This window comes from Podarcis gaigeae (genome assembly GCF_964106915.1).
Source record: "Podarcis gaigeae genome assembly, chromosome: 2".
Lineage (NCBI taxonomy): Eukaryota > Metazoa > Chordata > Lepidosauria > Squamata > Lacertidae > Podarcis > Podarcis gaigeae.
Genome location: NC_139679.1, coordinates 62,482,048 through 62,494,363, shown reverse-complemented (window position 1 = coordinate 62,494,363; position 12,316 = coordinate 62,482,048). Strand labels below are relative to the sequence as shown.

The 12,316-nt window shown below is 39.2% G+C and overlaps 1 protein-coding gene across 5 annotated transcripts in view; it reads right to left on the bottom strand.

The window, feature by feature from the left end:
• The window catches only part of CNOT6 (CCR4-NOT transcription complex subunit 6), a 38,789-nt gene that overhangs the window by 19,603 nt on the left and 6,870 nt on the right, over nt 1-12,316 (bottom strand). For 2 of the 5 annotated variants that reach the window (XM_083728514.1, XM_083728512.1), the window contains exons 2-3: nt 9,830-9,958; nt 1,295-1,408 (exon numbers count right to left, since the gene is read on the bottom strand). In XM_083728514.1, coding sequence (XP_083584640.1) covers nt 1,295-1,406 — 112 coding nt within the window. In that variant the 5' untranslated portion in view covers nt 1,407-1,408; nt 9,830-9,958. Of the gene's footprint in view, nt 1-1,294; nt 1,409-9,829; nt 12,262-12,316 lie in introns of all 5 variants that reach the window. The other 3 variants (XM_083728511.1, XM_083728515.1, XM_083728513.1) reach the window with 2 other exon arrangements.

The window sequence follows — 12,316 nt, the reverse complement described above, 5'->3', positions numbered from 1 at the left end:
TTAGAATGTCAAAAAGCAGAATAGATCGTAAGTCACATTATGTAAATATGAATTTGATTGCAGCACTGATGCAATGTCCCTCCCCTAACGAAAAGTGATGGAGAATGAAATCAGATAAAGGAGAAAGTGTAATAATCAATGGCTACAATTACCCTCACATGGACTACATTCAAAATTGCAACACATAACATGTCTAGATGTAATAGATGGCTGTCCTTGAACATGGAATTGACTAGGAGGGAAGAGACCTTGGACTTGAATGGAAAGAGGTATCCACAATTGGCTGAGAAATGGGAGTTTTGTTGAATCAATTGGAAAACAGTGAAGACGGTGCTATCAAATTCAACATATATATTAATGGTATGTTGCCTGTAAAGAGGAAATTTTCTTTTTTTAACACACACACACACACACACACACGGGGATCAGTTTTAAAGAACTGAAATGCCTCCAGGACAAAATGTGAAGGTCTTTTAAATCTACACGTAAAATAAAAAAAAGAGAGAATAAGAGATTTACCAGTGAAAACCTTGAGTCTGGATGGCATATACCTGAAAGCTCTTAAGGAACTTAAGTATGCAAAATTCTGACCTTATGAGAGGCTGGAATTGGGAAGACAAAAAAACATACCACTATTTGAAAAAAGGAATCAGGAAATAACAGACTATTCAGCCTAGTATTGGGTAAACTGATACAAAGCATTACCATATCCACAACCATTAAAATAAAAGTTGCTCAAGAGAATGTAGTTTCTGCAAAGTGAAGTTCTCAGTCATCAAGCTTTCAGATTTATTTTTTTGCTTGTCAGCAAGCACGTAGACAGGAAGATTCAGAAGACATTGTGGGCAGGATCCAGATTGGAAGTAAACTCAAAACAGAAGAGAGAAAGAATTCTTCATCTATTTAACTTACAGCATTCATTTCCACAAGTATTTCAGCAATTTACAATGCAATCCTCTGCATGTCTACTCAGAAGTAAGTGTCAACAAATTCAATAAAACTTACTTCTAGGTAAGTGTGTAGTGGACTGCAGTTTTGGGATGTTTTTAAAAGCCAGATTTTTTGCACAGATTCAGTCTTTTACAAAGCAAAAGAGGCTTTCACACTGTGTTTGACAAAGGGTGACAAATTTAATTACGATACTGAAATTTAAAAAATTAACATGTTTTAGATTTTAAACCACATTGTTATACTCAAACATTTAATAAAACTAAGTAAAATCCTTTTTTTAAAAAAACACAAAACCAGACTATTTGCCATGCTACTCTCGTGAATCCAGTAAGTCTCCACTTACCACTTATTTCCAACTCCGCCCAGTGTGACTTTTTTCCATTGGCTGCTTCCTCCGAGGACATAATTGTGTACATCCTCCGTGGGTCAGGTGGATCGTACTTCTCTTTGGGCATTCCTGTCAGAAATAACAGAACAACATGTGGTTCCAGGATACATTGCCAAAACAAAATTCTTAAAAGAAGCACCTTCCTTCTTAGAGACTAGAATACTAGAATAATGCCAATCATTGATGAAGGCAATAATTACTATTACAGTGGTATCTCGGTTTAAGAACAGCCCTGTTTACAAACTATTTGGTTTACAAACTCTGCAAAACCGGAGGTAGTGTCCAAGTTGTGAATTTTACCTTGGTCTAAGAACGGAAGCTGAATGGTAGAAAGGCACCGGCGGTGAGAGGCCTCATTAGGGAAAGCATGCCTCAGTTTCATAACGAACTTCCGGAATGGATTAAGTTTGTAAACCAAGGTACCACTGTACTTCCAAACAAGAAAAAGCGGCAACCTCACTCCTATGCTAATGTCATAACATCCATACATTTGATGGCTTGTAAAAACTCAAGTCACTTAAGTGTGCTTTAAAAAAATAAAGTTGGCTTGATATGAGTAACTGCAAAACCTCCTGAACTTTGCATGGCTGGACTGTAGCCTACTGTTCCAAGACTAGAGTTGCACCTGTTGCGCCACCCAATTTTGTCACACCCATTTTGCCCCTGTCCCCAAACACTACTAGCATTAGGCTAAGCATGAAGGAACGAGGCACTCAGGCTGAAAAGGTTCCCCACCCCTGCATGAGCCCAAGGTTCACTGCTACTTATTCCCAATCCTCCAAACCATGGTTTGAGCATTCCCTGAATGTGAACAGTACGTTGCTACATTCTGCACAATGTCTAATCTGCCAGTGACATTTAATACATGCTAATTGGAAGTACTTTCCTGAATCATTAAAAAGAAAAAACAGAGTTTGGATTATTCTGATCCACCTATTCTGATCCATTATACTGCCACTGCTTGGCATTTTATCAGCTAACCCCATAGGCACTAAGTTTTCTGATAAACAGAATTCCCCAATGCTTTATTATTTCTGTTGCTATGCAAGTGGAAGATGGGAAAGAATTTGAGGTGTAAACTCCTTTGTGCAGAGGAATAGCACTTGTGGTCAATCTCAACAAAGCGCTCCCAGCTTGACTTAAGAAGGGAAAATGTCCGCCATATCTTTTCCTCAGGTCACACACACAAACATTCCTGGCCTTGAGTATAGGAGAACAAGTCTCAACGGCCCCTATGAAGCATGAACAATTGTAATACAAAGTAGAAGGAATTGAGATCTATTAGAGGAAAGTTTTATAACAAATATAAAAATATTTTTTAAAGTACTGTGTAAACATCAATAGTCATTGCCTCCAACAGCAAATCTGCATGATTATCTTCAGCTTGGAAGCAAAATGGAGACTCCATCCTCCTCTCACACACTATATACCATTAAAGCATCCAGGTTTAGGGCTGACAGCCAGTCTGGATCCTGAGCCCTTATGCACTCCATAGCTTAAGGCAGCAGTGGCAAATCTATGGCACATGCGCCAGAGTGGGCACACAGAGCTCTCACTGCTGGCACGTGCGCCATTGGCCATCCCCAGTTTTGTTGTTTTTTCCGTTTGTGCTCCCGCTCCTCCCCATGCTACTGCGTGCATCCACTGCTTAAACCCAGAACTTTTTTTTTTGCTGGCATTCGGCGACTGGTCTGTTTTTCAATTGGTTGCGGCTGTTTCTGATTGGGTGTAACAGTGTTCGTTATTTGACCCTTGTGATTTTTTTTCTGCACTTTTTTCGGTGCTGGGTGGTAGTTCCCAGCTCCCCCCTCCAAGCCAGGCATCGCCCATTCCCTTCTGCCCCCCGCAGCTCCGATCCTCTGCAGGCCTCTCATCCCCCGTGGGCCTGACCTACTTGGCTAGGAGGACACCTGCGCCTGCCGTCTCTCTGCACGCCTGGCCCAACCCAACCTCACCCCTCTGCCATGGCGACGTTGCTGGAGAGAGGGAGGAAGGTGGGGAAGACCACGCCGGGATCACGGGCGGAGAGCAGGCGGGCGGGCTTGGCTGCTGGGCTGGCTGGCTGGGGTGGGGGGTATCCCTATCCTCCTGGCCGCCGCTGCTCACCTGGTCTCAGGGTTGCTCAGTCCTCCCCATTGCAGTAGCCCAAGAGCTCGCCAGCCAGCTCACCGGGGAGTGCGCCCGGCACGAGGGGGGAAGAGGGAGGGAGATGATAAATAAGTGGGTTTCGGTTTTTGCAGTTTGGGCACTCAGTCTCTAAAAGGTTTGCCACCACTGGCTTAAGGGGTGTTAATAAAAATGGTTTCCTAAGCAATGTTACAAGGTTTGTTTCATAACAGAAGCACTCCTCTCAAGTACTGAGGGTACACCACAATATTTTAAAAACTCAACAGCCTCTAAAATAACAATTTAGCTGGCTACCATTTATTTCTGATATTGCATATATAGATTTCTATTCATTCCATTAACTCACTCTGCATCACAGTGTTAAGAGTTCTACGTGTAAAAACTGCCCAGCTCCATTTTCTGGCTTGGGGAGCTTTCCATTGGCATTCATATTCTTTTCCCCCTCTACCCAGAAATAGGGTCAGCAATTGTAAGTGGAAACTGCTTACTTTCCTGCCAAATTTGCCACTGCCTCATGCAAAGTAAAGGAGGGGGCTCACCTAACATAGCAACAAATGAAGGCATGGGTGGCCTTGACAAAACTTAACAGGTAGCACTATTTCCTTTCAGTTTAAAACCGTCTACAGAACTGGAAAATTTGTCAGGTTGCAAATTGTTTTCTCTAGCCATTTCAGCACTTGAGATGAAGTGACCAAGTCACTATCTTCTCTCCTGTTGAGCCCACCAAGAAGTCACTCCTGCTAGCCTCTCTGTTTCTGGAGAAGCAACTCAAGAGAAAGGCATTGAGCATGTACATTCTAGAGAGGTTTCTGAGAACTCTTGAACAACTTTTTAAAATATTTTCAAAAACAGTCATTCAAAAACAGGTCTACTGCTTCCAAAATCTGTTGCCTGAGGCTGGCTCACTATACTTTATGGTTAGGACAACAGCTGGGTAATTTTCATCAGAAAGGGCGCACATGGTATTTACCATTCCACATGAAGAAGAAAAAACAACAGGTTACTAATCTGAGATTAGGGTCAAGTGGATCCAAATTAAGTTTTTGTTTTTTAAAAAAGCTTTACAATTACCAAATGTGGTGTTACAAGTATGAAATAATCTATACTTACGACTATTGTTTGTAAGTATAGAGGTACAACTATCCAGGGATTGATTATTTAATTGGTTTATTTTATTTATATCCCACCCTTCCTTCCAAAGGATCACTGGGGTTGTCATTAGGATCAAGAATGAATCTGAATGTTAATTCCCATGGGATCTTGCAGATTCCTAATATCTTACTGCTATGTTTGTTCATTCAACTCAAAAACATACAAAGATATGAATAAAGTAACTAAACAGCAAGAAAGTACCTACAGTGTTTTATGTTGATGCAGCAATGTGCTAATTAGTGTTTTCATAATGACTGGAGTTATTTGAATATGACTAGGATCTAACTGACCGAGGAGTTTTTTTAATGAAACTGTCAAATGTGTAGGAGGGTTATTAACAATTTTCTTACATCATTCATGATACATACATAGCATATATTAATCTTCACAAGGCATTAGCACCTTTGTTTCATACATTCTGAAAACCAGTCTGATAAGTTTCCATATGCTGATGTAACCTTTATTTAATTACCCTAAAATATCTATTAAAACATTAAGACTCCTTGCTAATTAATTTTTACTTATATATTTTTACTTTACCCCATAACCAAAGTTTTGCTTTCCCCACTAACATTTTATTAATGGATTAGATTTTTAGAAATGTTTCTGCTACAAACAGGTACTGAAGACATTTCACTACTGCAATAAGGTTCTGAGCAACAGTTCATATTTGTGCATTTCAGAGACAGGTTTTTCCTCATTTTTTTCTGTTTAATGTAAAATGGTTCCTTTATAGAATAGGGATATTTGTTGTGCACTGTCAGAATATGAATATACAACTATCTCATTAATATTCACTTTGGAGTCAGAAAGCAGCAGAAAATGGATAGCTAACAATGCAAATGTGAAATATCTTCAAGTTCATGTGTTTTTCTGTTGTTCTTAAAGTACTTTTACACTAGAAAAGTATTTTCACATTCCACACTTTTAAATGGAAACATAAAAAAACTGATCACATCACAGAAATAGAAGTGAACTACTGAAATGTTTGGCAAGGAAAACAGCTCTGACAGAGTGACCTCCGATTGGCTTTTCCCTTAATTTACCTTAACACAGGTACAGTGGTACCTCGGTTTACGAACTTAATCCGTTCCGGAAGTCTGTTCTTAAACCAAGGCACACTTTCATTAATGAGGCCTCCTGCCGCCAGTGCCCTTCCACCATTCGGCTTCTGTTCTTAGACTGAGCTAAAGTTCACAAACTGGGACACTACTTCTGGTTTTGCGGAGAAACAGTTCGTAAACAGGGCTGCTCTTAAACCGAGGTACCACTGTATTACCAACCTCAGATTTCAGCTCATAATTTAAACCATTTTAATTCAGAATGCATCAAACATCTTGCTACATCTTTCCTTGAGCATCATATTTTTAGATGGGCAAGCAATCACAAAAACCTTTAACAATATACTATTACTATTCGATGGATAATATTAGCCATTACCTAAAAAGGCAATTTCCTAGTGACACAAGCCCCCAAAGACTTGCTTCTATAAAAGTAATTACCTTTTGAAAACTCCATCCTTACCTAGATTTCATACAAACTTGTTCCTCATGAAAATACGTTCACCTCCGGTTACGTATCCTTCAGGATATGTGGGCGGCAAAACCGGAAGTATTTTTCCGGGTTTCGCCGCGCATGCATGCGCAGAAGCGCTCTATGCGCAGCATGCATGCGCACAAGTGGTAAACTGCACCATGCGCATGCACAGAAGCGGCACCTCCGGATACGCACACCTCGGGATCTGACCGGAGCTCCAGAACAGATCCCCTGCACAACTGGAGGTACCACTGTATCAAAATTAAGGTACACCGCCTAGAAACCTGAGTGTTAGTACCACACAGTCCAAAACCGTAGTATTTTAGCATTCAACAGGTAAGATTCGGGACATGGAATTCACCTCATAATGAAGGCCAGCCCAGGGCAAGAGAAGGCAAGATACAGGAGATGGAATGTGGACCTGTTAAAACACTATTGCCCTTTCACACATTTCAATTGGGCCTAGATTGAAAAACTTCCCTCTCGTCATAGTAGCTAGGAACGTGTATGCAATTTGCCAATCCGATGTCCTCCAGAAGCTTTGGACTACACTGGAAAGTTTCAGAGATACTATCGCTTGTGAGCCACTGCATTACCAGTAGCTCTAGCCACACAACCATTGGGCCTCCATGACAGACATAGCATTTGCATGTGTGCGCACACACTGAGAGATAGATATACCCATTTCTGCAGGGATCTTACACTGTGCTGGATTTGGACAATTTTCCTACGAAGAAGCAGGCTTTTGTGCAATTTGTGCAGACGCCATTCCGGTTAAATCAATCAGTAATCCATGCATGGATACACGTTATCTGGGTGAGGGTCACATATTTTAAGATTAATTTTATAAATGCAGTGCCAAAATACCACACAATACTGGCATTATTAGAAAGCTGCCTAAAACCGAAACAAGCAAAAAATTAACAAAACTGATGCAACCAGTTAAAAAAAAAAGATGAAAAGAGAATATAGACCATTCTGATTGATTTAACTGGAATGGAGTCTGACAGGCTGTAATCCATTGCTTCAGTGAGTTGTAAGCATGTGCACTTGTGCCTAAGACTGCAACCAATTTGGTACATAGCAAAATCTTAACACACAACCATTTTAAAAAGATTTTACTGTTCAATTTACCATACTGTACATGTTTACTGCTAGAATACACTACTAAGAGTTAAAGATTAAGCAATGTGATAGTCAGTGAAATATGAGTAAGAAAATTTATTTGTGCCTTTTTTCAAGTTTAGGCATCTCTTTTGGTAGTTCCCACAGTGCTCTCACTCTGTCCCATTCCAACAGGGGTTGGAACAGCATCACCCAGTTCAGATGCAGGTTTTGCCTAATACAAGCAAAATTAAATTAGTAGGTAAAGTGACATAACTGTTGTATGCCCCTCCCTTGGGAGCTGAATAATGCTGAAAATCTATCTATGAATGTACAATGAAGCTCTATTTTCCATTTCTTCAGCCCCAGGAGCTAGGGAAAACCAAAGAGAAAGGAGTGCATTTCAGACTTCACTTTTGGCTTTTAAAGTCCCCATTAGCTACTAAAACAGAAGTAGTGACAGACATTTCACACAGCCTATAAACCAATGTTCTGTGACAGGAAAGTGGGTTGAACTAGATACTTGCTATCCTGTGGGAGCAGGCAAGGCAACAGAGAAAAATTTCCCTTGTTCTTTGTACACCAAACATTATAAGCCTGTATGCATCCTGCAAGTATGATTAAAAAGGACTAATGTATTTCAACCAATTCTCCTGAAGACAATAGGGACATTTATAAATAAGGTTATATGCATATAAACAAGTTGTGTGTATAAAAAATGCAATACCTGTCATTTTTGTAGACTGGAACTTTACAGGCACTATAGAGGACTGGTCTATTAATTGGGCAGGTAGCCAGAATTTTTCTATTAATTAGATAGGTAGCCAAGAAATCTCATTTCCTGGCTAAAAGCAATCCCTTTTCTCCATTTATTTCATTTCTTAACCTATTGGGTGGCTATAAACAATCATTTACAAAACGTAAGGAACGTTCAGAGAAAGTTGGCGACCAGTAAACTTTACATCGCCTCTGGCCCCCAAGTGTGCAGTAAGCTTCACTTTATCATGACTATATGTCATGGATAGCCAATTCCTGTCATAGCTGAATACTCAAAGCAGGCCTCTAGTAAACAACTTCTGCAATCGGCTGATCTTTAAAATTTTGGGTTATTAATGAAGAGAATTTTTAATCCTCAGAGATCTCTCAAACACAATAAAATTGTCTGTTTATTTACCAGCCTTATTTACCTGCCTGCATTTGCATAGCAATAGTTTTAATTTCTGCATTACAAAAAACAATTGCTATTTGTCTGTTCTACACCTGACAGGTTGTTTAAGAAGTTTTTGCTGCTATCATACTGCACCCCTCATAGCTTTCTTCCTCAAAGGAAAAAAATCAAAAGATGCAAGTTCTGACTGTAAATAAATTTTACTACTAAAAAAAAAGAAAGTCTGGTCTTTCAAGGAGTCCTGTGGCACCATAAGGACTAAACTTTTTTGTAACATGACTGCAGCCCTATGCATAGTTTCCTGGAAGTAAGCTTCACTGAACTTACTGGTGCTTACTTCTGACTGCATATGTTTTAAACTTCCTAAACAAAGTGAACTTTAAGAAAAGGTCTTCAGTCATCTGAAGGCACTCATTAGTGTTTAGTTATAAATGCAAACAGTACTTCAAATATGTTCTACCGTTTAAATTACTAAGATGAAGCAGAAATCCCAATTTTTAAAAAATATTTGAAAGCCTTGTTCATTTCCCAGAGCAAAAAGAAACTGTCTTGTCACCCTGGCACTCCAGAGGATGATGTCATCACTCCTTCTCCCATCTCCCCCCCCCCTTCTGCTGCGCTGTTCCCCCCTCCAATAAATCACTGTTTGTGTGAACCAAGAGTCCAGAATTCAATCCTGCCAGACCATGTTTCTGAAGAAAAATCCTTTCAACTCTAGGAATAAATATGCTTGTAAAGAACTCATAGTATTTTTTTAAAAGATCTTTTGTTTAAAAATATTGAATCAGCAGAAGTCACATTTTAGATTACAGAGTTCAAGATTCCACGTTGTAGCCACAGACTACAATCTAATCTAACCAAAACAAGCATATGCAATAAAACCAGCCTTGCAAATGCAAGTTCATTCAAAACAGCTCAGCAAACCTCCAACTATCATCAGTTTTGAAAAATAGGTGTCAACTGATTGGGACAGACATGCCTAATGCTTAATATCCATTAGGTTTTCATGCATTCCCAGGTGCTCCTACAAAGTACCCCTCTTATCTGTTTCTTTCTATGAACTGTAAGAGTCAAAAGCTCCCTGCAAAAACAAAATCTCACATGATACCAATACTGGAAAACCTATCAATTCAACACTTAGTCCAGAACGAATGCTATTAAGTATGTTTTGCATAATTACCATATTTTAACTTATACTGGAACTGAATAAGAAAGAAGAGCATCTGGATATATGCATATTCATCATTCTTGTTAATTTGCAAAAACCTAGCATCTCAATGGCTATTGTACACTTATTAAGTATAGTGTGGTGCATTACATCAAACAAGCAAGTTTTTCCCCCTTGAAGTCTATTTCCCTATCAGTTGACTATTTTAAGGCTGCTAAATTTACACAATATTTACCGGTAAGAATGTGCCAGGAAAATAAGGAAATTTCACGCTGCTCTGGATTTTGTACTCCCTGCCATCAGATTTGCAGTACTCCCAGTCAAATCCACATTGGAAGCCACATATGGCTGACCACTAGGAGAGCTGCAAAACAGATTAAGAAAAAGAAGAGGAAATCCAGTTAGGCTAACGTTCCTATTTTTGGTAAAAGGAATTGTAGCAAATAAGCTAAAAACTGGAAGACTTAAAAGCTTATTTGCATTGTTTTAACTTATCAAGACAGAAAATCTGTAACACCTGCTATTGACAACCCCTAAAGCACTTGACAGTACTTCAATATTTTGGTGAAGCAAGTTAGGCTTGGTGTTGTTGTTTTTTAAAGAGATGCAAGGAGACACTCAAGTACCTGAAAGTCAAGGTCACTGCCTCCCACATTTTCAAACTGTGAAAGATGAAGCTCTATGCAGAGCTAGTTCCAAAAGAAGCAAAACACACTATGGCTGGTGCAAAGTTCTTCATTTTTTGGGTCTCATTTTCAGTTATTTAATCAGATACAAAGTAGAGTTAAATGTAATGAACCCTACAATCCAACTAAACACACACTGACATTGCATCTCCAAGGAGAAGGATGCATTATTGATAAAAGATTACCACAGCACAGGCATAGGCCTTAGCAGTAGATACAGCACAAATGAAGTGGTTCATAGAAATGTGAAAAAGGCAACAGGATTAATGAGCGGGATGCAGGCAAGTGGGATAGGAAAGGGGGAAGTCCAAGATGGTCCATGATAAGTAAGTAAGAGCAGGTGGTTTCAGTAAGAAATGTGAAGTTCCTTTTCTGTCATTTTCAGCTTGACAACTTGCTAGGAAAAGAAAGGGAACAGGGATTTTATGGATGGAAGACTAATTTACAGTCACAAGCATAAGTTTGAAGCTGAAGCTAAGACAAAACACATAACCACCGTGTGCACAATAAGAAAGGTAATGGAACAAAGTCTGGATTTTTATGGATCAGTCATGACCTATCACTGCTAACACATCTGCAGCATATTACAGGGTTCAACTGCATTCCCTTACCTTCTTATTCATCCAAACACAAAACATTCTGTTCAGATCTTTCAGACTGCTCTCCTTTGAAATCATTAATTGAAATCCATCCTTCTTAAAAATGAAGAAACTGAACAATATTCCAAAAGAAGAATCATCACTGCACTAGTCATACTGAAACGAACACTGCAAAAACAGTGTTTCCTTCCTTTTAGGCTATATTATCATCATCCTGGGATTGCCCATCTCAAAGACTTTTTCCCCCTTAACTGTTTTTAGTTGATGACCTTCTGTGTAATAACACTGGGAAATAAGCATGTTACTAGCTACTCATGCTGGCACTGCATATTCCCTCCCTTGTCTGAAAATTGTAATGCATAAGCAGAAATGAACTCTGTAACTGTAAGGATGCATGGTTATCTGACGGAAATTGGCAGAGTAAGACATTGCTGTTCGCTTTTTTAATATGAGTATTCACTCAAAATGCATAGGGAATGAATCTTAAATCTGCATTCCCTATGAACTCAAAACCATCTTACCTTTGAAAGAAAAAACTGTAGCAAGCTATAAGCAGTATCCAATGAATACTACTCAGCAGTGGAAACATATCGAACATGAGCCTCATGGGTAAACTACTATGTTACTCATCCAAATTACAAGTAAGCAAAGAGACATTAATCCCCACCCCATACTGTGAAAGGTATCATTGCACAGAGTAAGATACGGATTTTAATTCAATGGTACACACTTTTATCACAAGCATGCACAATATGGGTCATGTTCAGCTTGTCTTATCACAGTAGAGCACTACAACATACTGTTCATTCTTCCAACCATAATTTATCTAAAAGTAGTTTAAGCCCCAAACAATGGGGGGGGGGATATTACTTCTAGTATTTAGTATATACAGTAGATCTAGACAGGAAGGAATATGCATGAACATTTGTATGTACTCTATACAAAAAATCAAGAACTTAGCATCATTTAGCTTAATAGTCTAAACATCTAGACGTTTTTCATTGTAATTACGCTACCAGAAGCCCTTGGACCTAATTTTACTTCCTCTTTAGCTTTGGTTTCTTACATATTTGGAAGTGTCAATTTACAACACACTTTTATGACTGTAAACTGTAACAGCCTCTTCACATGAGGAATGTAACTTTAATTTTCAAAGTCCATGTTGGCATATCATACTTGCCATAATAAAGACATTGCAATTTTTCTGCAGATATTATGACAATACAATATAGATTACCTAAATAATGTGCTACTTACCTGGGGAATATAGAAACTGTGCAAGTTGGGTAAACAGCTGACAGCCCAACACACTTGCCTATTAACCCCTTTCTCACTGCTCAGGTCACTATTTACCTGCAAATGGCAGCCACCACAGTCCTGTGCTGCTTTCTTAAGGTAAAGGTAAAGGTACCCCTGCCCGTACGGGCCAGTCTTGCC